The following is a 27293-nucleotide window of genomic DNA, read 5'->3' as shown; positions in this document are numbered from 1 at the left end:
TAATGATTTAAAAATTCCAGAGGTGTACAAAATGGCATAGCACACAACTATGATTGTCCTAGGAGCACAGTGATGATGAAGATGATGCACTAGGTAAGATTTTTAAAACTGGTGATTTTATGATTCTAAAGCGATGTTAGCACTATCCCGGGGAAAATGTCATCTATAGTTAGAACAAAGATGCGCTCACACCACAGAATTCTGTGACAGAATATTGCATCTGTTTAATTTCACTTCAAGTAAAAATTACCCAATAATAAAACATGTGAGGAGAATTATATTGACTTCTGGCTTTCTTCCTGATTTATTTCATTCCTCAGAATTACATCAGCTTCAGATCCAGTCCATACTCCAAGCAGACATACCACTCATGATGTGATTTTTTAAATAGAGGTTTAGAAATAATTCTTAACAGTTATCGCTGAATTTTGTATAATTTGGGATGTGATCAAAGAAGATAATAACCGAAAAAGCTGCTCAGGGCTCTGTCCACATTCAAGGGGCCACTAGCTGAAACAAAAACTGGAATGGCTCCCAGGAATGCCAGTCCCACCGGAAGTGGTGACATCGCTGCTGCTTACGTCCTACCACCTAGTTCTTGCTACCTGTAGAATGAGATCATATGAAAATATTATTCTGCCATTTTACATGTATGACCGCGTGAGCATTTCCCTAAGAGATGAAGAGGAAAGGTATGCGACTAACGTGTAAGAATAGAAGCATTTTCTGCCCAAGGATGAAAGAAAAACTCTGCACATCCAATATGTGACAATGATAGTTTCCAACCTTTTCGGTGGCAAACTATTTCTTTTGTTCCTTCGAAGTTGCATAGTCCTGGTTGAGCAACTACTAAAATTGTCATTCTTAATATTGGAAATCATGTTTCAGCAGACTCAAAGGTCTATTGAGTGGCGTTACTAGCTTCCCCTTACTAATATTTCTCCATTTGCCAGGTAGGAAGGTAAGCGTACAGAAGAGTCTAGAACAGTGGTTCTCAACCTTCCTCATGCCGCGACCCTTTAATACAGTTCCTCATGTTGTGGTGACCCCCAATTTCATTGTTACAAATTGAACATCATGAAAGCATAGTGATTCATCACAAAAACAGTATGAAATTATATATATGTTTTTTGATGGTCTTAGGGGACCCCTGTGAAAGAGTCGTTCGACCCCCAAAGGGGTCGCGACCACAGATTGAGAACCGCGGGTCAAGAACATTGGCCAAGGTCCGGCACCATGGGTCAGTGGCCCAACCACAATTCTGACCTAGGCTGTCCTGCCAAAGCCAAGTTCTCTCCACCATAGCCTATTGCTGTTGTTCGGAAAGTACCCATCTGTGTCTGTGTACATTGAACCCCAGTAGGAAAGTGCAACTTACTTTTGGTGTATTTTGCTTAATAAGCAGAAATTTAAAACCTTGATTTTACATCACTGTGATACCTCCATTAATGCAGATGTAACATTTTTCTCTCCCGACAGTTACCGGTTAATTATAATCCAAGCAACACACATCCCATCTGCATATAATTTCCCTTATTGAAAATTGCCCCACCAGATATTTAGCAAATGCTTACAGATCTTTCAAATTACAAGCTGTACAAACTCTTTCTGTGAATGCTTATATTAAGATATTTTCTACTAGTGTTATAGTAGAAAAGGGACCTTACCACGTTAAATAAATCTATATTATTTTGATCTTTGATTTTATGTTCAGCTTTTTTCCCCTTGAGAATGAGCATACAGTAAACCCAGGGCTAGGGGGGATCTGGTGCTATCATTTACTCATCACTTTTGCTGAACATGAAGGAGAAATGTTACACCTCAAACTTCTTGTACCTACCTTGTATTTGTTCCATTCACAGATTATTTAAAAGAAATAAAATAAAATCTTGACTTCCCAGAGACTTTCAAGACTGAGTCCCTTGCCCTAGCTGGTTTGGCTCAGTGGATAGAGCCTTGGCCTGCAGACTGAAGGATCCTGAGGTGAATCGTGGTCAGGGCACATGCCCGGGTCGATCCCCAGTGTGGGGCGTGCAGGAGGCAGCCAATCAATGATTTTCTCTCATCATTGATGTTCCTATCTCGCTCTCCCTCTCCCTTCTTCTCTGAAATCAATAAAAATAAATATTTTAAAATAATAATGATAATAAAGCAGCTTTATTATATTAAGCAAACAAACTCAGTCACAAATAAGAAAAAAAATTACATATATACATCATAATATATTTGCTTGTAGTCTATTATAATTTGAACTAATAGGTCGGAGCCAAATATAATTAGAATAATGGCTTAAAAACCTTTAGAACAGTGGTTCTCAACCTTCTGGCCCTTTAAATACAGTTCCTCATGTTGTGACCCAACCATAAAATGATTTTTGTTGCTACTTCATCACTGTCATGTTGCTCCTGTGATGAATCGTCATGTAAATATCTGATCTGCAGGATGGTCTTAGGCGACCCCTGTGAAAGGGTCGTTCAACCACCAAAGGGGTCGCGACCCACAGGTTGAGAACCGCTGCTTTAGAACAACTTCCTTTTTAGGTCCTTATCAGAGGCCATTTGCATGAAGTCTATAGGAGCAGTTGACAGCAATGCTGAGCTACCTCTCTTAGCTGTTTAAAAAGCCCACCTACATGGCTGCATGATGTCTGGTCTATGGCAGCGGTTCTCAACCTGTGGGTCGCCACCCCTTTGGCGGTCGAATGACCCTCTCACAGGGGTCGCCTAAGACCATCGGAAAACACATATAATTACATATTGTTTTTGTGATGAATCACTATGCTTTCATGATGTTCAATGTGTAACAATGAAATTGGGGGTCACCACAACATGAGGAACTGTATTAAAGGGTCGTGGCATTTGGAAGGTGGAGAACCACTGGTCTATGGAGAAGCCACATAAATCAAAGACATTTTTTATATTTTCATAATGTCATAGAGAATGTCTCTACATTTTTTCAATTGCTCAACACATTCACCTAGCACCTACTTTGTAAAAGAGATTTTTCTAGGTACCAAAGGGCCCCCAAGAAAGTAGAAGGCACAATATCTCATGTCCAAGGGTTGCAAAGGCAAGTCAGTGTGTTTATCAGAATTAATTAGTGGTGGTTTATCTGAGTTCTGAAGAGAGTACAATTCCATTCCAGCAAAAACAAATAAAAACACACACAAAGAAACACAACAGCCTAGAGAATATCTTCTTATAAGTAAATGTCAACAAAAGACATGTTTAAAAGTTGACTTTGGCTTCCGTTATTTAAGAATATTCATCCTTGAAATTATACCAGAATATTGGACAACCCTGAATCTGCTTTAAAAGAAGATTCTAGAGTAGGGCCCCTATAGATAAGAAAGGTTTCTGGAACTCATAACACCAGACTTATTCAAAGATCACCCATATACACCTCAACTACTGCTAAAAACCAGGAAGTTAATCAAAGGGGAAACCCCAAAACTCAGTAAAAAATTCTCCCAGCAGTCAAAAATCAACACCACAAGACTGAAATTTTTGAACTTCTCTCACAGGTGAGCCTCCAGGGCCAACATCGTTTGGAGCATCGCTTTACTGGCAATTCACACATACTTCTAACAAGTCTGGGCACAGAATTTTCCAGCACACTCTAAATTAAGCAGAAAATTAGAAGGGGAGAAGTTGCTACATAAGCAACATGGGAACAGCAAAATGTGATGAGCTGCAAGTCAAGAAAAATTATAACTACTGTAAAAATGGGCAAAATAACTTTAAAAAATTATAAAGCAACATATACAAACATGTATAATTCGTTGTTGTTTCTGAATGCCTACTATTTGCCTGAGTTCAGGCATCGTGAAAAGTGAAGACATTTAAGACATGCTTCCTCTCAGAGCTCAAGGCTGCTTCAGCTCTTGACTACCATGGGTTCTCTTTATCAAAATAATTGATTGGTCCAAAGTAAGGAGGTATAACGGCCGATTCTTGCTGCCTGGGATTCACCCATGCTTTCCTCATCTCCAGCTACTAGCAGACAGGAACAGTGTGGTTCATGATTTGTGCCCAAAAGGGTAAAAGATTTCCCAGCCTCAGGCCCTTGCACATGAACTGCATGTTTTGCAGCCCTGCTTGATCCTACAAGGCCTCCGGAGGGACTGAGAGTAGGTATTTCTGGGCCAAAAGATGACCCGAATATGGTATTTTTATAACCCTTTCTTGGACCCTCATAGCAAGAATGGTAACCTATAATTGATAAGGGCATTTATTCACTCATCAATTTGGATAAAAGCTTTTTAGAAAATAATAAATTCATGCATGTATTTTCCCCCTATAGCAGTGATGGTGAACCTATGACATGTGTGTCAGGTGACACACGAACTCATTTTTTTGGTTGATTTTTCTTTGTTAAATGTCATTTAAATATTTAAAATAAATATCAAAAATATAAGTCTTTGTTTTATTATGGTTGCAAAGATCAAAAAATTTCTATATGTGACACGGCACCAGAGTTAAGTTAGGGTTTTTCAAAATGCTGACACGCTGAGCTCAAAAGGTTCACCATCACTGCCCTATAGCAACACAAATGGTCTCAGGTTCATAGGTATTCAACGAATACATTTGGAACAAATGCTTAAGTGAATGAAGGCACATTTAAGGTGATAATGTTGCATTTATTCCAGAGATATTGTCATAGAAGGAAATATTTTATGCTTATGATCCATTTTTTTAAAATATATTTTATTGATTTTTTTACAGAGAGGAAGGGAGAGAGATAGAGAGTTAGAAACATCGATGAGAGAGAAACATCGATCAGCTGCCTCCTGCACATCTCCCACTGGGGATATGCCCGCAACCCAGGTACATGCCCTTGACCGGAATCGAACCCGGGACCCTTCAGTCCGCAGGCCAACGCTCTATCCACTGAGCCACACCGGTTTTGGCTATGATCCATTTTTAAAATAGTGATTTTTTTAAAAGAAAAAAATGATGTCAAAGATACAGAAAAACAAGAACACAGATATTTTGGAAATGTTATCTACACTAATAAAAGAGAAACATGCAAATTGGTGTCACTCCACTACACCCACCAGCCAATCAGATGAGTATGCAAATTAACCCAACAAAGATGGTGGTTAATTTGCATATGCAGGCCCGGAGCAAAGACTGAAGGCTGAAGAGGCGTGGCTTCTCCGCTGCGGCCGGAGTGAGCCAGAGCGAGGGCCTGGGTCCCGGGTGCCCCAGGAAAACCGGTGCCAGCAGCCAGGGGAAGGGAAAGCCTATTGCACGAATCTTTTTGTGCAACGGGCCTCTAGTAGTCTCTATATAACAAAATAAATTGTCAATCTAGTAAATTCTGTTTTCTTGTATAAAGTCACCTTATTCATAAGTAAAATAATTGCTTATAGGAAGGTTTTTTCAATTGAAATTTTGTGTTTTCCCCCCAAACCATTGAACAACTTTTAAACTGCATATGTGAGGCCTAAATTAGTGAAAGAAATTTCAAGCTGAGAGATCCATATTTTAATACCCTATGACAGGATATGCAGTAGGAGAAAATAAATAGAACCAAAGAATTTCCATAGTATTTCTATGGTATTTGCCATCAAAACCTGAACAGTGGTGCACAATGAATTGGCAATAACTCAATATCTAGTGGACTAGAGCAATTAATGCCACAATAAGGGATCCTTGTTGACCTTTGTGGCCACAAGGTCACTCTCATTCTTGAAAGATGAGACAAAGTAATGAGACAAATTTTATAAAATTACAAGACACTCTCATTCTTGAAAGATGGCACAAAGTGGTGAGCTGTATTTTCCTTCCTCTCCTTCTTATTCTCCTTTACACCTTACTGCTCACCTCCCAGTTACTCCCCTTCTGAGTAACCTGATGCCAATTCTCCTCAAATCCATTTTGAAGCTTCCTTCTTGACTCTGATATATAATTTACCAACAAATATATTCATATATAAATGCAAACCCTGGACATAATTGGCTTTTAAAACCCTATTCAGTGTTCACTTTCATTTATACATTTTGCCTGTTATAACCTTCTCAAAGTCTACCTTCCTTCATGAGGGTTATTCACTTCCTATGAATTCATTCCCAAAGACCATCCTAGAATCTTCTTTATCAGCATTTTCAAAACATTTACTGTACGCCAAGTGATGGTGCTGGGGAGGGTGATACTTCCATTTCTCCCAGAGATGTCTCTCATTTTGTTTTCACACTAATCCTCTTAGGTAGGTTCTGTAATTATCTTCATGTTACTAATGAGGAAAGTGAACTCAGATAGACTACGTATATTGTTAAAGGTCCCTCAAACCTTGGTGAAGGTGGGGTCAGGCTCTATGTAAGTCTAAGCTGTAGTTCTTAATAACATACATTGCCTTTCATGAATAATTTCTCCTTGAGTTTAATTCAACCAATGTGGAGCACTTATATAAAACATGTACAAACTTTATAAATATTATGTAAGTAGTCAAAGAAATCTGGCTATCCTGGCAAAATTATCTGGGTATATAATCAGTATTCTTTCACTGATCTACTATTGATAGACAACTCATGAGCTGCCTCTTCTCATTAGTTACAAATGTGCTTTTTAATTGGTCCAAATCTAGGATAAAAGAAAAAATCCATATGCTTTACTAAAGTAGAAGAGTAAAAGACATGAATTTTTAAATATTTTTATTGAGTTCAGAGAGGAAGGAAGAGGGAGAGAGAGAGAGAAAGAAACATCAGTGATGAGAGAGAATCATGGATCGGCTGCCTCCTGCACACCCCACACTGGGGATTGAGCCTGCAACCTAGGCATGTGCCCTGACCAGGAATCATGACCTGCCGGTTCATAGGTCGATGCTCAACCACTGAGCCATGCTGGCCGGGCAAAAGACATGGACTGGGCCAGAAGGATGTGAGGCAACAAGGGCCAGCATGCTGAGAAAGACTGAATTACTTTACTATGTGGGAGCCGAGGCCCTGTTCCATCTGATACATACTTGTTTGCAAGGACCAAAATACATTTTTTTAAATATATTTTATAGATTTTTCACAGAGAGAAAGGGAGAGGGATAGAGAGTTAGAAACATCGATGAGAGAGAAACATCAATCAGCTGCCTCCTGCACACGCCCCACTGGGTATGTGCCCGCAACCACGGTACATGCCCTTGACCGGAATCGAACCTGGGACCTTTGCATCCACAGGCCGACGCTCTATCCATTGAGCCAAACGGGTCAGGGCCCAAAATACATTTTTAAGTGTGAGGTCTGGTGTGTGATACATTTCTTGCCTTGCCTTTTAGATCATCAGTCAATGGTTTGCTACGGTGATAACCTCAAGTTCATGGTTGCCTGGATAGCAGATGGGTTGCAGGATGGGGCCAAGGAGAAGAGACTTTGTCCCCTCTTTTGGTGGCCACCAGAATGGTGTTAAAGGAATGACCACAGGCAACAGAGAAAACACTTTCAATGAGAATAGAAAATAGAACAGTAGTGATCCCTAAATTATACTAGTAATCCCTGAGAGAAATATTGGGGAGAGCTTGAATCAATTTATCAGAAAAGAATGGGGAACTCTAGGAGATACCTTGAGTACACCATAAAAACTCAACCATCTAACACTTTTTTGGGTAAAGAACAATGTTATGTTTGCTAGAACAGGGAACAGATAATGACATAGTTGCTTCTTGAAGGTAAATCTGAATATATCAGCATGTGCAGTCAACTTATTTGCTGACTTAAAAACAGTGTGATGAAATTTTTTGCCTGTAAACCTATTATTGCCCGTAATGAAAGACTCTATACACTCTAATCACAACATTCAACCTTATGTTTGATCATAGCTTCTAAAAATTCATGATACAGGGATTTTTCGTTATACTCGACACATTTTTCCTTCAGAGGCCTGATTGGTTGTTCCAGACGCTGTGAATGATATAAATTGAGCTCTCAGTTGGAAGAAATCTATAGGATCAATCTTCCCTGAACTTCAGACAGAAACCTGCTCTGAATACAAATACCCAAAGGTATGTGAATTTCATTCACTATTTGGTATTATTTCCATTGTGATTATTTCTTTTTCTACATTTCATGTCTAAAAGCTATAATGGAGTATGCATTTCTAATACTTTATGCTGTTAACATTCAGTTATGTCTTCAGTTGGACCATAATTAAGTGAGACTCTGATTATTAAATGAAGTATGTTACTTCGTAATGCAGCAAAGTATCTATATTTCTTTAAATTTTAGTTCCAAAATCTTAATGCACTTTTGGGGGCCAAATTTCAAAGAAAATACTTACTTTAATTACTTCTCAGGTAAGATAAAAATAATTTCCACCCTCTGCAACCCACTACTTTAAAAAGCATTTTACTTAATGACATCAAATAGAATCATCAACTAAAAGATTTTTCTCCTTAATTCAAACTTTCAAAAACAGATTTAGGAGCTAGAAAATGTCAGTGTACTTTCCAAAGCCAGCATTCTGACACATGGCATTCACTTCCTGTGCAAAACGGAAGGTCTTCCTTCTGAAAGCTTTAAAAGGTAGTCGATAATGTATACCACCACGCCGATGTGCATGTCTTAGGGTAGCCTGGTGTGCCTCATGTCTCAAGGACTTTATTTGTGGGATAAGTCCAGTGCAGTGTCAAACAAAGGGAAGATGTCATTGATTAAATATGGAATCTTTTAAGTAGATGGCATTCGAAATTCATGGAATAATCACAGAATTCGAGTGCAATCCTTAGCCACATCTTTTGCTGCACACCTGGACTCAGAGATGTTACCTGAGGGTCTTGCCTGAAGTCCTACTGGGGGGAACACCCAGAACCAAATTCCACTCCTTCCTTATTCTGTTGGCAAGTTGCTTAATGTCTTTTCTTAACGATGAGGCTTTGTTTTTTAACAGCAGAGATGCTCAGGCAAACTGCACAAAAACACATTTCTCTACCTCCTGGTTCTAAAAGTACCAGATACTGTGTATCTTGACGCTCTTCTCAATTTTAGAGTCAACTCAATTCTTTTCATCATTCATTATAAGCTACACTTAGCTTCTATGACTCTAAAGCTTAGGGGGGTAGGGAAATGGCATGCAAAATACTGCAGTGATAGATTATCCATGTCCCTGCAACGTGTTCAGCTCTCAGTCTAAAGGAAAAGCATCTTTCTCACTATTGGGACTCTAGAAATGACAAAATGGGCCGAGGACTGGAAATCATACATGAATGAAGTAACCTCAAAAAGAACTGTCTTATCCTTCCCACTAACAATAGATCAACATGGATTAGGTGGGTTTTATGGGGCTTTCATGATGTCCATATGTGAGAAGAGATAAGAGAGTGTGTGTTGACATGTTTCAGGATCATCAAGAAATGGGGACCTGGATTCTGTTTGCCTGCCTTTTGGGAGCAGCCTTTGCTATGCCCGTGAGTAAAACTACCCCAATGCGTACGTCAATGTCCAATTGCACAAGCTTGGGAAGAAAACTGCCCCCTAGTTGGTAAACTCTGGGGTTTAGAACAGTATTAAGATAAGATGTCCTCAAACAGTTTTGTGATTAAGAAATACTTTGAAGGGCTTGTTTTTTAAAAAATAGATTCTCAGATGTCTCCACCAAAGATTCTGATTGAGTACAGCCGAGATTGGGCCCAGGACTCTGCACTTGAATAAGCACCGAGGAGATTCTGATGAAACAATATGCTTGTAAAGATCATGCTTGTAAAGTTTCCTCATCTCTAGATGGAGGAAACTTCTGGAAGGGACCCTTGAAAGGCCTCCAGAGAAAGTGCCTAAGTCAGCCTGAGGCAAATTAAAAAACACCAGTTTTCTCTAAAACCTAACCTCTCGCAAGTGTCCAAATCTCTTTCTGCTCTCCCCACCCCTGTGCTGTATCCTTCAGGGGTACAGTTTCTGTGATAGGAACTCCCTTCTTGAACCATCTTCCTGTTCTCAGAGGCCTCATCCCTTTGGGGGCTCCTGCTAAGCGCATGACTTCTGGGTGGAATCCTCCCGACGCCCACTACATATGGATATATTTTACATTCAAAGGTATCAAGGCCCAGGAAGGTTGACCCATTCTCCCTGGACATGGGTACAAAAGCTCCAAGAGCCTAAATCACATGAAGGCACAGTAGGATCCATCTGCTTCTCAGCGGCAGAGAGAGCAGTTGATACGACCAGAAGCCAGCAAAGCTTGCATATCTGCCTCCTCTCCCCTCTCACACACAAGTCCAAGGTTCTGCACTCTGCCTTCTTGAAATCCTACGTTGTGGCCATTCCTAGTGCCCCTAGGAGCCTCTGCATTACAAACTCAGCCCCCTTCCCCTCCTCAACTCAACACCCTTACCCTCTGAGGGCTCACATCAAGAAGGTATAGAAAAGGCAGTTACATGACTCAAAGAATTCACACTCTGATGAGAGCAAATGAACCCTCTTAGGAAATCTGAGCATTTTAAAAGAACAGAGCCTTAGATAGCTTGATGTCTGAGGAAGACGTTCTGCATGATGCTCTCTCCCCTCCTTCTCACCCATCCCATGGCCGACCAAGCTTCAGAACGCAGGCACCAGTCACTTGGTCTGCACTTTGCACAGGACAACCAGTCCTGGTTTAGCTCATTATTCCAGTTGTTTTTATTTTCCACTTTTAAATGTCTCTGCTACAAAAACATTGATAGAACAATAACAAAAATCAGCTTAAACTTCATCAACCCACCCTTTCTTTTTCCATGGGGATTTATGTTTCCACTTCCCTGCACCCAGCTTGTCCTCAGACTCAGCAATAATGCACTTGTTTGTTCTGTTGTTGTGTTATTTACTTTGCCTGTGAATGATGAGGAATCTCTTTGATGCTTAAGCACTCCCCCACCTCCTGATCTGTGAGGGAAGGTCTGGGAGATGATTCTCGCATTGGTATTTCATGTTGTGGCAGAGAAACATGTCTCTTCCCAACATGGAATGAGTTTCAAGAAGGAAGACGGTGGGTGGGATAGAGTAGGCTTGATTGACAGCATGGATGGCAGGTGTCTGAAGGTCACTGGAGGACAAATGTGTGCTGGTTCCTGCTTCTAGGTCTCCCACCATAAGAATGCAGCTGTGGGGAAAGTCTTTCAACTAAGAGGGCTCCTCTCCCACATAGCATACATGTTCAACGAAAAGCAGACCTCAAATATATTCTGCATTAAGTAGATTTTTTTAAAGTAGCTTCAGTCTCTCTTAATGTGAACGATTGCATATTGACTTAATCTCTTCCTCTCTCTCTTCCTCTTCTCTCCCTCTCCCCCTTTCATTTTCTTCTCCTCTCCCCTCCCTATAAAAGCTACCACCTCATCCTGGGCACCCTGGTTATATCAACTTCAGCTATGAGGTAATTTTTCTCTTTACTCATTTTGACCATTGTTTGAGTTAACCATGTCCTGGGATCTGTAAAGAAGAGTGTGTTGATTCTTCATTCAAGATGTTTCTCAGTCCCACCTTGATAGCTCCCCCTACTGCTTCCTGGTTTAAGCTCTGGTGAGTCGCTTCGAGCCTGAATTGCCCCAGCACGCTCCTGCCTGGCCTCTCTGCCTCAGTTTCTCCTGCTTTTATGGCATAAAAGTATTCATCATGAGCTGTCACTCGGGGGGACCGCTTGGTAGGGCAGAAAAGAAACTCTGGCCGAGCAGGTTTATTCTATCCTAGCCCCTAAAATGTGGGGAATCGGGTAAGATGTTAGGATCCTTTCCCGTTAGAAAACGCCTGATTCTAAGATGTGCATACCCTCTGCGTATCCCTCACTTGTCTTTACTGAAAGATTCATGACCAAGTAGTCTATGAGACATTCTTCAGAGCAATAAAAAGCTTGAGATTTCTGAAAATGTGGTTAGAGGCTCTCCTCAGCCCCATACTAACCATGTGACCTTGGGCAAGTCATTTTCATTCTCTGGGATTCTGGTTTCCTCATCTGTAGAAGGGAAATAATTACAGTACCCACACTTCAAATTACTGCTTGGGGAGCAAAATAGTCCAGCAACATAAAAGGTGCTTTGTCAAGTATAACTTGAGCAAGATTAATAATTGTTTGTTGTATTGATAGCCAATGCTGTAGCACTATATTAAGGAGTCCTTGTACCTGAGGTTGCCTAGGTATATACTGTTTAGAAAAGGAATGAAACTTCCTTCTTTCATAGGTTTAGATGACACTCTGTGAGTCTATCTATTCATACAGGCTGAGGGAAAATGTGAATAAGAATTTCAGGCAAGATTTTCTGGTCAACCTTACAAGGTTGACATATCTGACCAGAAAAACCTGTGTTTATAGAATGAGGTACATGGTTTCTGCCTCCTTTCCTTTTTCATTGTGACATCAAATCAAAAACTAATGATTAATGTTGTGTCACATTAATTTTTCTGGTTTGTTTTGCTCTTGCAAAGAAGAGCAGGAGCTGAGGGATGAAACAGAATTGCTACATTTGTAACCTCAGCCGAGCTCAGGAACCTCTTTAACTCTCCATGACCTTGTAAGAGTGAGGGTGATGCCAGTCAGTGTGGCTCAGCGGTTGAACATCGACTTATGAACCAGGAGGTCAGGGTTTGATTCCCGGTCAGGGCACATGCCTGGGTTGTGGGCTCGATCCCCAGTGTGGGGTGTGCAGGAGGCAGCCGATCAATGATTCTCTCTCATCATTGATGTTTCTTTCTCTCCCTCTCCATTCCTCTCTAAAATCCATAAAAATATATTTTTAAAAAGAGTGATGGTGATGATACTTGCCTCAGAGTATGTGAGAAAAATGAAAAATGTGTGTGATGGATATAGCATAGTACCTAACACACAAATGTTTACTCTATTCTTTCTTCCATAGAACTCATATTTTTAGGTTATCAATATTGACAGGACTGCATTTTTGAATGTATATTTCATGTAACTATAGTAAAACAAATGTATTTTAATGTCTCTTTCTCTTAAGGTGCTCACCCCTCTGAAGTGGTACCAGAGCATGATAAGGCAGCCGGTATGTAGATATTTTGTTCTTTATTCTCTCAAACCACGAAGTGTGCAGTTCGATTCCCTTTGAAGTGAAACGCCATAGCTCTGCCACATCTGACACTAACAGGAAGTCTAGTTTGTAAAGGTCCTATCTGTGGACACAGTTAGAAATTCTTGCCCAGGAGGAACGAATAAGTATTCAGATTGTCATAAGGACAAAGAAAACATTGCTATTCTCCAGCTGGAAGCCAATGAGCCAATGGTAAACCTGCCTCTTTGTTTCTCACCAGTACACTTCCTATGGTTACGAACCCATGGGTGGATGGCTGCACCACCAAATCATTCCCGTGCTGTCCCAGCAGAACCCCCCGAATCACGCCCTACAGCCTCATCACCACATCCCCGTGGTGCCAGCTCAGCAGCCCGTGGTCCCCCAGCAGCCAATGATGCCAGTTCCTGGCCAACACTCCATGACTCCAACCCAACACCACCAGCCAAACGTCCTTCCGCCCGCCCAGCAGCCCTATCAGCCCCAGCCCGTCCAGCCGCAGCCTCACCAGCCCATCCAGCCCCAGCCACCCGTACACCCCATCCAGCCCCTGCCACCCCAGCCACCTCTGCCTCCGATGTTCCCCATGCAGCCCCTGCCCCCCATGCTTCCTGACCTGCCTCTGGAAGCTTGGCCCGCCACAGACAAGACCAAGCGGGAAGAAGTGGTGAGTATCTCCCGAAGCCACTACAACACCCGTGGGAATGGTGAAGCGAAGCTGGCCCCCGGAGTTCTCAGTTCTCCAACCATCTAGCTTCTTTACGTTCCGTAGCTATAGGTCATGGACTCTATGAGTATAAGCATGTGCTGTAATTTTATATGATCAACAGGTTTATCTACATGGCTTCGTAATGAAGACCATAGTCTTTATGGTGGGTTTAAAAGCTTGAATTCCTACCAGAATCTATAGTACTGAAACCTGTTCACTTTATCTGTTCTCCTTATCTTTCAAGTATTAGACTAGCAGAAATAGGCTAGAAGTGCACTGAATATTTTTTTAAAGGAGGGGATGCAAATATTTAAACAGGGAGGTGGGAAATCTCTTTAAAGACCTGCAGAAGATGACCTGTTTCAAGTGGCTTTTAATGGAACTTGGAGGAAGCTAAACCAGACAGAGGGTCAGGTTCCTTTTTGGTGAGGAGCCAGGATACCCGGGTTCCAATTCTGGCTTTGCTCCCAAAGAGGAGATGGGATTAAACAAGTTATTTCAAATTTATGGGTGTTTTTCCTTCTTCAAAATGAAATAAAAGAACTAAATCAGAGAATTTTCAAGCCTCTGTCCAAGTACAAATACCATAGTTTCCCAGTAAAAATTAGAATCTATTATAATATCTGCCATATGTGTCTTCACAATGATGGAGAATCAGGGGCAGAATTTTTGAAAATTGATTGCATCACAAATGCTCTGGTGCGTATATTTGATTATTCTAGTCTAAGGCACATGTTACTTCTTTGTATAGAAAATACATTTATCTATCTCTTTGTTAATAACTAAGGCCATGAACTTCATAATGTGTTCATACCCTGCCAGAGCTATGCATACAGAGGTGCCTTCGAATAGGGAGCTTCAACTTCTGAAAACTCCTGTGTGAAAATAGAGTATAAATATTGATAGTTTCATAGGCTTGTTTTATGGCAGGTAAAGTGGTGAGGTCAGATCCTGGCACACAGGAAGGGCTCAATAAAGATAGCAATTGTTCTTTTCTAATTAAATAATAGTTTTAAGTATCCTGAAGGCAGAAGCCTCTATCCTGGCTACCTCATTTCTAATGTCAAGGAGCTAACAAAGAAACTTTGACAATTATAGAGCCAAACTTCAATGGTTGTACATTGTTTTGGCAAAACTGAAGCCCTACGTTTGTAAATGATACTTACTAAGAATAATTGTAAACGATTTTAATTGTTCCTTTTGCTATTTTTTTTCAGGATTAAAAGATCAGAAAAAGAGAAGATAACTGAAGGAAATACTTCAGTTACTTTTAGAATGACAATGATTTGCGCCTAGCATCACTTTCCTTAGCAAATTCTATAACTAAAAATGAGTTCCATTAGCAAACAATAAAAATGTTTTAAAAATAATTCATGTCTTTGTGTTGAATTCAATTTAAAATTTCACATCACTTGAGAGAACAATTTATAATGGCTATTCTTTATTTGAAATATATTTTTATTGATGTCAGAGATGAAGGGAAAGGGAGAGAGAGAGAAACATCAATGATGAGAGAGAATCATTGATTGGCTGCCTCCTGCACGCCCCTACTGGGGATTGAGCCCGCAATACAGGCACGTGCCCTTGACCAGAATTGAACCCAGGACCCTTCAGTTCTCAGACTGGCGCTCTATCCACTGAGCCACACCAGCTAGGGCAATAATGGCTATTCTCAAATAAGGCAGGAACTTCTCATTTATACCTACAAAATGACCATTCTTCAGGCAAATGAGTACTATATTTCTTTTTGGAAAAACTTTAAAATATACTATCTCAAATATTTTTAAAAACAGGAGTTTATATATTAGTTATAATAGCTGAGAAAGTGAAAAATGATAAACATGTACTATCACTGAACCTGAACCAAATGAAGGGAAGTTTATATGAAGAATTCTTTACATTGAAAAAGATAAGCTCTTGCACAATGCTTACATTACAAAACAAATTAAGACTTGGAACACTGGCTCTGTAACTCACACCACATTAGTAAATAAAATCTGGTCTTTTGATCTCATTTTACTGTAAAAGATTTTTAAAATGAAATTATGTGATAGGGATAATAATGTACTGAATTTTGAATCAGTGAGGTAATTAGTTTTTCTAAGAAAACTTTTATTGAATGGAGCTTCCAATAATCACAGTAATTTTATATATTTAATTTCTTTCACTTTCTAATCTTTATGATGATAAGTTCTGCTGTATAGTCTTCAATAGGTTAACAGATTTATAAAATGGACTCAATACAAGATTGCTTTCCCACTCATATTTATATTTGAATCCTTTTTTCCTCCTACACCCACACAAAACTGTAAACACTGTTTTCAGGGCTTGTATTACACAGCACCCACAGTAACTTTATTCCAGTACTTTTCTGAGTAAGGCCTCTTCATCATTTTCTGGAATGAAGAAAAGTAACTTTACTAGGAGGGTGTCAATATTCAAACAAATAACTTGATTTTAAAGAATTTCGATTCAATCGAAAAAGTAAGAAAGCTTCTAATTAATTGGGATGGGGCAATTCTAATCAATTTAGTAATATTTATTAATCACCCTCTAGGACAAGACACTCTTCCATGTCTTAGTGGATATAGTAAGTCCCCATCCTTAAGTAATCGAGAATATACCAAAGGCATAAAATAAGCTCACAAATAATAAGAGAAGGCCTTACAGCAGTAACACTGACAGAAGTTAGTCAGAATGCTCTGGTGAATATCACAGGCATCATTAGCGAGCTGTCCAAGAGCTTTCCTCACCACTCATCCCCTGTTGGCAGAGCCAGGATTAATCTGAGCATCTCCCTCCCACGAGCTCGGGAGACATGAGCCTCCTCCCCTGTCCCAGGGAATGAATGTTCACTCCTCCATGTCAATTATGGCACCCGTTGCCATAACATACCATATCCGTACCCAATATGGCATCTATTCCCCTTGCCAGTGATTGGTTAAGGATAGCTGTGGTGGAACCTGAACACTGAATGAAGCCAAAAAGGAAGTCTGCTAGGAGGAGCTTCTGGAAAAAAAGATTACCCTTTCATTACACACACACACACACACACACACACACACACACACACGGAAAAAGTCTTCTGTCTTTGGCTCTATTTCTTTGAGGATGTGATATGTGGAACTGTGTCTGCCATTTTGTGACAAGGAGGGGCAAGTAGAAAGATGGAAAGTCCCTCAGTCCTTGGTGGCATCATTGTGTCCCTAAATTCACCAAACTCTGGAACCACCTACCTCTAGGTGGATGACACACTCTATTTCGATGCTAGTGTTTTTCAATCATGGGTCGTAACTGATTCACAAATAATATCACACCAGGCCCCCATCATTTATGTCATTATAGCAAATTGTCTCTTCCAACGATGCTAAGCTTACATGGCCAGGACTAAGGAGAATTATTTGAATGTCATCAAAAGTCAATGACTTTCCTGAAAAAAATCGGATAAATGGAGAAAATATATTTATATTTATCCTAGCATATTCTTCAAAATATATGCCCCCACACATACTTTGTCTTCCACAGCTCATGAAAATATTATCATTATATTTATTCCCAATGAGAAAAACTTTAAAGGTGTAAGTGATGATGTCATTTGGAGACTGTGTGACACCGGAAAGAACACCAAGTTTGGAGTCAGACTGGATTGCTTTCAATTCTTCTGATCGAAGAGGATTCTCTGTTTGGGAAAGTATTTGAGAAAATAATTCTCCCTCTATAAGAATTCAAACTATATATATGTGCGTATATACACATATTCGAGTCACATTCTAAATTACAGGGAAAAAGTCAGGCTTTGGACTCCCTAGACTAGCCAGTATGGAATGAGATGTACTGCACAGGATAATTTTAACAAGAAACTGAAATGTGTGTATTCAATGTCCAAACATGTGCTTTAATATCATCATTCGCATGGTGGTCTTTTATGATCACGTTATCCTACCACATTCAACGATGTATGTGAATCACAACATAGCATGTCTTTGATGGTCCCGAGTGAGGCTTATAAACATTCATCAGTGAGGTGTGTGGCCCTGGAAATGCAAAGGTAATAAGGCTGGTCTGCTTCTCACATCGCCCGGTATTACTCCCTCTTTCTACCTATCCATTCTGCTCTTGGCTATCACTTCTTCTTCCTGTTTTTTGGTTAATGTGTATTGACATCTTCTAATATGTAGCTTTTTCCTATATACATTCTCTCTGACAAAATAAAGGACACTGGCCTGGGGATTGTTATTCTCGAAGGTCCACAGTCACTCTGAGTGTGCCAGATGGCCACAACTGACAAAATTCTGACATGTAGATGTAACCACATGCGTCACATAGCTGATGTAAGTTGAATAAAACTGAACGCTTCTAGTTCATTAAGACTCAGGATCAGTGAGCTCTATATATTTGAATCAAATATGGAAAAAAGCACTAGATACTTTTAATGACCAAGACTCAAAATCCAGGCTGAAATAAATAGCAATACAGATCATAAATGCATTTATAAACCCAGACTTAAATCTAAAGAATTCTTAAATTAATAACAAAGCAAAAATAGATTATTTACAGAGCTGTGCTATGTCTTTGAAATTAAGTTAAGAGAGAGATGAAGTTAAGTAAATCACCTCAAGGAAAAACTCATCTCACTAAAACCACTTCCATGTCATTAATAAATTTGAAATCTCTACACTCATTCACTCTTTGCTGGTGAGAGCTTTCATATGCATAATTTTTTCCAGAGGGCAAATACATGTCTAGGAATTACCCTGAGAGAGTCATTGAAATGCAAGGAAAGATATGTGCAAAGATGTTGATTACAGCATTATCTATATCAGTGAGAAATTAGATCTCACTTAATTTTACTATATCTATCTGAAGGAATACTGAAATCAGAAGTATGCTTTAGAAGAAAATTTATTAGGAGAGAAAATGCGACAAACTAAAATTTAAGACCAAAACTGTGGATCATTTGTGACTATTACACATGAGCATAACATGTAAATAATTGATACACACACACAAATGTGTATAGACAAAAACTAGGATGGAGATGCACTGTTTGTATGAAGATCCAATTTTCCCACAATAAACATAAATTACTTCTATAATCAAAACCAAATTTAATTTTTAAAAGTTCGTTCTCCCTTTCTTCTGCTTCAGCCCAGACATACCTCCTTCCTTCAGTTCCCTTTGATGTGAGTTTTGGATCTTGGTGGGTCCCTTTCAGATAAAATCCAAGTAGAAATCAGTTTATATGTACTTGACTTTTCAGAGAAATATTTTGACCAAAGAAGGGTGAGGGAAAGGGAGCAATTGGCTTTAGCAGGAACAAAAACAAACAATACAATCAAACAACAAAGAAGAGATGAGAGTTATAAAGTGAAGAAGAATTCAAAGCAACACAAATAAGACAAAATAAAGAAATGACTATCAAGGCAACTCCTGCTGAAATTCTGTCAAACGTTAACTGGGTTCAAAGAGCAGGCAGGTCAAAGCTAAAATACAATGACTAAGACCTAAACCCTTAAAGCCCTCAGGGTGTAGGGTGACATTTCACATTAAATGAGTTTTCTTTTGATTCAAATAATGCCTGAACTTCTGGCTGACTTAAAACTCATCAGTTGTGTAATTTTATTTTAGGCTGCAACGGGCTATAATGTAATTTTTTTCTCTCCTATGCTCAATCACATCAGGTCTGATTCATCTGAAGAATTCCACCTCAATCAATAACAACTCCAATTAAGCCGAAAATGCTCACAATTCACTTATTAAAAAGGTCAAAGGAAAATAAAATCTAAGAAGCTCATTTCCAGGCTGTATTTTCATAACCACCTAGCTTGATACATGCACTGAGGATGGAGGGTCACAGGGTTACTCAAAAGTAATCTTAACTCAGTCAGAAACATGAATAGTCACCACATTTTCCAAATCAAAATTCAGACATGTAGGGAGATAATATGATGGAGACATATGCTTACCTGGCAATGATACTCTACTTGCACTCCTAATATATATCCCCATGTGGCTATTCCAAATTAAAAGAAAATTAAATAAAATTTAACATCCAGTTTCTTAGTCACACTAAGCATAGTTCAAGTGCTAAAAGGCCCCAGGGGGCTAGTGGCCGCCATGTTGGAGAGCATAGATTCAGACTATTTCTACCACCAGATGCATTAGACAGCGCGGCTCTCTGCACGGCTGCCTGAGCTGGAGGAACAATTTCTACTAATTCAAACATTTAAACAAAAGATGAAACAAAACCAGAGTTGCTGGTTAAAACCAGACATCTCAGCTAACCCTAACAAGTCATCTCCCACGCATTCCAGGAATCAGGATCCTGTATGGGAATTTTCTACCAAGGGTAGAAGCAACCTTCTCTTCCTCAGGCTGAATCACACACACCAACATGATTTTCACTCTAGTTTTCATTTAAAACAGACGAGTCCAGAGTTCCACTAAATTAATTTGTTCTGCTTGTGAGAGAAACGATTTCAGTTCCAAAGGAATGGCCATGTATTTGCAGACAGCCACACTGGATGGAGGTAGAAGACTGGGGTGGCCCTTGACCTAGCCCCATGGTCAGCAAACTGCGGCTCGCGAGCCACATGCGGCTCTTTCGCCCCTTGAGTGTGGCTCTTCCTAAGCCTTAGGAGTCCCCTAATTAAGTTAATCACAATGTACCTACCTATATAGTTTCAGTTTAAAAAATATGGCTCTCAAAAGAAATTTCAATCGCTGTACTGTTGGTATTTGGCACTGTTGACTATTGAGTTTGCCGACCACTGGCCTAGGGCTTCATTGGGAATAAGCCAAAACCTAAGCTGACAGAAAGATGAAAGTAAGAAAAAAACACACGAACTTTTATCCATCCCCGAGGGTGGCTGACTGCCTGTAAACATCAGAAAATATTTACATTCTTTTCTATTTTGTGGTTCAAACCAACAGCGCCAACATAGGACAAATGGGTGCACGTGACTTGAAATTTTCAATAAAACTTCTCTCCATTCTAATCATTCAGAAACGATATGCTTATATCAGTTATCATCACCAAGGCACATTACACTTCTCCCAATATAAAAACTCTATCAAGGGGAGGGGGTAAGAGATCAACCGAAGGACTTGTATGCATGCATATAAGCATAACCAATGGACACAAGACACTGGGGGGTAGGGAGGCCAGGGGATTGTCAAGGGCGGGGAAAAAAAAAAGGACACATATGTAATACCCTCTGTAATACTTTAAGCAATAAAATAAAATAGAGAAAAAAAGAAAAAAAAGAGGAAAAGATCAAGTTCCTCATTTTCTTCACAATGTACTGTTGACCTCTCTTCTCCCAACTCCACCCAAAATGGAAACACTGACTTTTCCTCCGAAGTGGAAGTTCACCCCTTAGTAGTAACCAATTGCTGAAAACACCAAGGTTGATTTTAAGGCCAACGCTTTAAAAAGAATATAAAATAGTAAACTGTATTAATTTTTAAAAACACCAAACATAGCCCTAACTGGTTTGGCTCAGTGGATAGAGCGTCGGCCTGCGGACTGAAAGGTCCCAGGTTCGATTCCGATCAAGGGCATGTACCTGGGTTGCGGGCACATCCCCAGTAGGAGGTGTGCAGGAGGCAGCTGATCGATGTTTCTCTCTCATCGATGTTTCTAACTCTCTATCTCTCTCCCTTCCTCTCTGTAAAAAATCAACAAAATATATTTAAAAGAACAAAACAAAACAAAAACAAACAAAAAACCCCACCAAACCTATCTGTGAACAGCTTAGCATGGCAATCAGAGGAGAAAAATGATTTCACCCAATTTCCTGCATTTCCAGAACATAGTGGACTCTAGCTGTGCTCCATATTGCTTTAATAAAATAGTCTTCAGCCGATGTTTGTTGTGAAATGCTTGTTAATTGGAGCTTTTACTTTTTGTTTTGTCATTTGGCTCATAATTCCTTTTGCCCCTATTTGATCTAGAGCTTTATCGGCAGGGGTCATTCGGTGAACTTTGGTTATTTAAAAATACTTCCCTGTTGGGAAGAATTCATCCTGGCCTCATCTGAAACACCTGACTCTTCTAGAAGATAAATGATTCTTGAATAAGATTGGGCTGGGAGTGGTGAGGAGTCAAGAGGTTAAGGAAAGGCAAGAGAAATAGTTAGTTGGGTTCCAAAACATTTGCCCCAATAAATCAAGCCTGAATCACCTATCAAAAAAAAAATAAGATCAACAAAGTCCCTTTACAAACAACATTGCCTTACTGTCAACAAAAAATAGCCGAGGGCCAGAATTTTTGTTATTAATCAAAAAAATGCTTTAACAAGGTTAAATATCTTCCTCAGAATCACCATATCTTGTTTTCCTCTCCAAAGAATTTTCCAGACTTCCAATTTGTCGGTGGCACGTGGGAGCTCCGGGGACAGAGAAGTGTCCACATACAGGCAAAGACGGCTTCCCACTGTGGTGGGGTGTGCAGGCTCCACAACCAGACTCTTTGGGTTCACAATCATGACCTTTGCGTATCTGCTGTGGAAACTTGGACAAGTTTCCTAGCCTTTCTGTGCCTTCGTTTCCTCGTCTATAAAATGTGCTAATATCCATCTCTGAGTCCTCTCCTGTCAACGATCCCCAAGCTCAATAAATGTTGGCTATTGTTCTTATATGGGGTGTCCCAAAATTCACGCAAGATTTGAATTTTGCGTGAGCATTAACAACAACAACAAAAATAAAAGCCTAATTTTACTTGGTTTATTGAATCAGATTCTAATATCTGTTGCCCTTTGATGTCAATCCCTTCAATTTGATAAGCATTACCAAGTACCAATGATGGCCCAGGAGCAGGGACAATGAAGACCAATGAAGACCATGGCTTTGTGTATGTGCCAGCAAAGCCGTGGAGGCCATTGACCTGATGTGCTATTCCATACGTAACCCTAGACTGTATCCTTTATGAATCAATAAGAAATGTACAATGTTTCATTATAAACCTGTGTTTTCTATCAAAATTACTTCTTGCGTGAATTTTGGGACATCCTATATTTAAAAATGGAGAAAGAAGAACGACATAGAATCTGAACATAACATGGCGGTTGTATGTGCCAAAAACTCCCACTCCAACACACTGGCTATTTATCGTCATGCCATGTCTGACATGGAGGCACCTGAACCCCTCCTTCACTGATTGCTACCCTGCATTACCCCTGCCTTCTCCCATCCCATATCCCCAGAAGCTGTTCTTTACCACCTTCAAGATCACCTTAAGGATAATCCGAGAGTCAGTCATCCAGGAGGATGTCATGAGCTATACAAGGCTCATTGGACACCTCTCCTCTCAAATGTCTTCCTTTAACCTTCTTTGTAAGGCCTTGTCCCCATTTAGAGTGACTTCCAAGTCTGACCATTCCCTGTCATTCTAGCATTGGTCACAGCTCAGCTAATTCCACGGTAGACATTTCTTTATCTGTTTTTCGCCAGAGCAGTGGTTCTCAGCCCGGGTAGCTGTGCCCCCTAGGGGACATTTGGCAAGGTGTAGAGTCACAATGGGGGATGGTGTGGGGTGGGGGTGGAGGGGTACTACTGGTTATCAAGTAGGGAGAGACCAAGAATATGCTAATCAGCCTCCAATGCACAAGGCATACCCCACAATGAAGAATGAGCCAGCCTTGAATGTCCACACTGCTGAAGATGAGAAACTCAACCCTAGAAAACAGGCCAGCATGGAATCAGGCTGTGTGTTCAGAACTTAATATATACAAAGAATGAGCCTTTGGACAAATCTAGATGTCTGTGTGCGTTTTAAAAACCAAATTGAGAAAGAAAAACCAAGAGTTCAAATCTTCAAGTTGGTCAACTTGATATGGGACCTCATACAAGGGAGTTTCCACTTCCTGCACCAACTGCATCAGCAAAATCTAAACAGCTTGGGAAGCCCTAACCAGTTTGGCTCAGTGGATAGAGCGTCGGCCTGCGGACTCAAGGGTCCCAGGTTCGATTCCGGTCAAGGGCATGTACCTTGGTTTCGGGCACATCCCCAGTGGGGAGTGTGCAGGAGGCAGCTGATGGATGTTTCTCTCTCATCTATGTTTCTAACTCTCTATCCCTCTCCTTTCCTCTCTGTAAAAAAATCAGTAAAATATATTTTAAAAAATAAAATAAACAGCTTGGGGAGTGGCCCGCGTGTTAAAGAAAATCTGCCAGGCGAAGAGATGGTGATTAAGTCAGCTGATGCCTCTAATCAAAACCATTCCTCATAAATTCAAATAGTTATTTGCTCTTTCAGAAGTTACTTAAAAGTGAGAGTGTCACTTGTTTCTTGGAAGCTTACTCAAAAGTGGTTGTGTTACCTGAGTAATGAAGAGGAGAAAGGTAACCAGACCATTAGCCATTACTGTAACTACTGAATTAGAGCTCATTTACTTTGTCTGGGAAAAGTCCTATTTGGGGATTTGCTTGAATTTGGCAGGATAACAAGAAATAAGTAGTTTTGTCCATAGAGTGCGTAGGGATTTAAAATGCCTTAATTCTCGCGATTTTCAGAACCATCACTCTCCAACAGTATTATTTGATAAATATATATATGAAGGCTTTGGCTACAAAATTATTACCAAAAACCCTCCCACAGCCATGGAGGATATAAAGCAGTGTGCTAGCCCTAGCTGGTTTGGCTCAGTGGATAGAGTGTCTTCCTGCAGACCAAAGGGTCCTGGGTTTGATTCCAGTCAAGGGCATGTACCTTCATTGCCAGCTCCTCCCCGGCCCAGGTCCTGGTTGGGTCTCATGCAGGAGGCAACCAATCAGTGTGTTTCTCTCACATTGATGTTTCTCTCTGTCTTTCCCTCTCTCTTCCACTCTCCCTAAAAATCAATGGAAAAATATCCTTGGGTGAGAATTTACAACAACAACAACAACAACAACAACAAAACCAGTATGCTATAAGTAGAGGAGATCCACTTTGATTAAGTGCAGACCTTGGGTAACCTATTCGGGGAACCCAAGTCATGAAACATCCTATCTGTACAAATATCAAATGTAAGACACTCTTCCAAGTGCAAGCAAACCGCTCCCCTCGGCCCCCGGACCTCACACATCAGGAAAACAGCTATAAGTCCGCATCAGCTCAAGGCCTCTCTGTCTAGGGACCTTCTTTTACTGTCTACCCGGGCTGAGTGCTCAGGCCTCTTTGTTTCCCAGGACGTTCATGCATGCCTGCATTTCAAGCAACTACTTGTTTCTTCTTTGGTCTCCCCACTAGCTGGCAAGCTCCTTGAGGCTGGTTTAGAAAAATACCTGGGAATGGGTTGGTGAGCTTAATATCTGCTCACGGAACCATGATTAGCATTAAAAACCCATCATACTGTAATATAAAATTAACTAGAGGCCCGGTGCACAAAAATTTGTGCACTGGGGGCGGGGGTGTCTCTCAGCCCGGCCTGTGCCCTCTTGCAGTCTGGGACCCCTCGGGGGATGTCCACCTGCTGGCTTAGGCACGTTCCCTGGGGGATATCCACTTGCCAGTGGGGAGCAGGCCTAAACTGCAGTCGGACATCCTTAGCTCTGCTGAGGAGGCCGGAGAGGCTCCCACCACCACAGCTGTACTGGCAGCCATCAGCCTGGCTTGTGGCTGAGCAGAGCTCCTCCATGTGGGAGTGCACTGACCACCAGAGGGCAGCTCCTGCATTGAGCGTCTGCCCCCTGGTGGTCAGTGTGTGTCATAGTGACCAGTCATTCCCAGTCATTCTGCTGTTAGGGTCAATTTGCATATTATCCTTTTATTATATAGGATGATTACAACCACATCAAACATTTGCTCTTATTATATTCTAGGCATGTTATTTAAGCACATGACATATACCCCTCATTCAATTCTCACAACCTTAGAGAGGAAAAGTTGTCTCTATCCCAAATTCACAGATGAGGAGTCTAAACTTTACACTTTAAAAAGAAATGAGGTACTTCTCAAAACACACGCCAAGCACTGAGCCAAGACTGGCGTGGCTCAGTCCTGTTTTTTATGAGTGCCATTTGAAAGGTAAACTAATTTGTCATCTGCCTCTAGGCTCCTAACTAAAACAACCTGTATCTATTTTTAACAGCAAATATGAATTCAATTGGATCAGAGTAGTGAAACGTGTCTCCTTTTGTTACTTCGTTTTTCTGGCCCGTTTGACCTCCCAAGGATGGGCTAAGAAGCTAATTGTAAAAAAAGATCCTCAAGAACCCCTAACCCAGTGGTTCTCAACCTGCTGGCCCTTTAAATACAGTTCCTCATGTTGTGACCCAACCATAAAATGATTTTCGTTGCTACTTCATAACTGTAATGTTGCTACTGTTAGGAATCGTCATGTAAATATCTGATATGCAGGATGGTCTTAGGCGACCCCTGTGAAAGGGTCATTCGACCGCCAAAGGGGTCGCGACCCACAGGTTGAGAACCGCTCCCCTAACCAAATAGCTCCTCTGCAGTTGTGATGAACCACCACAGATGGGGGGGAAACCTCTGCAAACATGGGCAAGTATCACCACACAATGGGGCAGCATTGCCATGGCAACCAGGAGAAACCCACGCAGCCCAGCCCTGGGGGTGAACCTGGCCTTGAACAGTCCTCACTCCTTCCTTGGTTCCCAAAGATGGACTAAAAACAAATAAATGCAAGTCCAAGTCCACAGAGGAACTGCGAGGTGCTGTCTTTTTCTCATTGATTCGGTCACAGAGAGCTACAGTGGGAACGAATGATATCTTGTTAGAAAATCCAGGCCTTGGCCCTCCATGATCTTCCCTCCCAGGCAGCCCATTGAACACATGTTCAGCCCTTACAGTGACATTATGGAGTTCACTAGGATGACTAGAATAGGAAGGCTGCTGGTATATTCTTAGCATGACACGGAGTCAGAACGAATTGGCTGGCATACTCTCTCTACCTGGCATTTGATGCCCAGATTCAAATACATAAAAAGTTTCAAATATTTCAATAGCTTCCTGCTTTGTAGCTTCTACAAATGTTAGCTGTCAAGGCTGCAGTTCAAGCTGGCTCCTTCCACAGGCCCCGACCAGGAAAGGAAATGTTTGCGAATGTGCACAGCTGCAGGCATAACAAACTCCAGCTCAGAAGGTTGACAAAACCCCGCTTCTGCCCCGGAATGATGAGCTCGGGCTCAACCTGGGTTCCACAAGGAGTTTCTTTATTAATGTGAAAACAGGCACAACAGAACAACTTCAAGGATTCAAAAATGATTCTTTTTAAAGACAGCTGTAGATTTCTAAAGTATACAGGGAACATTGCTAAAATGTGCAAATCCTAGCAACAGGATTTAAAAAGACATTTGGAAAATAAAGGGGGATTTTACTGCCTGTGTGGCTCATTTTTCCAAAGGTAGAAAGAAATGGCCCGACTGCAGTGGCTCAGTGCTTGAGTGTACCTATGAACCAGGAGGTCATGGTTTGATTCCTGGTTCGGGCTCATGCCCGGGTTGCGGGCTCGATCCCCAGTGTGGGGCATGCAGGAGGCAGCCAATCCATGATTTTCTCTCTCATCATTGATGTTTCTAGCTCTCTCCCTATCTCTTCCTCTCTGGAATCAATAAAAATATATTTTAAAAAGAAAAAAAGAAATGTACACATGTGTGTACG

At 40.8% G+C, this 27293-nt stretch overlaps 2 protein-coding genes across 5 annotated transcripts in view; one reads left to right on the top strand and one right to left on the bottom strand.

Annotated features, from left to right (window-relative positions):
• ARHGAP6 (Rho GTPase activating protein 6) overlaps positions 1–27293 on the bottom strand; it is a 502460-nt gene that overhangs the window by 140565 nt on the left and 334602 nt on the right. The window lies entirely within an intron of this gene.
• On the top strand, positions 9340–13732 carry AMELX (amelogenin X-linked). Its single transcript, XM_036305599.1, has 4 exons — positions 9340–9393; positions 11283–11330; positions 12910–12954; positions 13220–13732. Exons 1-4 carry the CDS (start codon positions 9340–9342, stop codon positions 13730–13732), a joined length of 660 nt encoding a protein of 219 aa, XP_036161492.1.

Source organism: Myotis myotis, unplaced genomic scaffold (genome assembly GCF_014108235.1).
Source record: "Myotis myotis isolate mMyoMyo1 unplaced genomic scaffold, mMyoMyo1.p scaffold_m19_p_4, whole genome shotgun sequence".
Taxonomy (NCBI): Eukaryota; Metazoa; Chordata; class Mammalia; order Chiroptera; family Vespertilionidae; genus Myotis; species Myotis myotis.
Note: the sequence above shows the minus strand (reverse complement) of the source record. Positions and strands in the feature narration are given on the sequence as shown.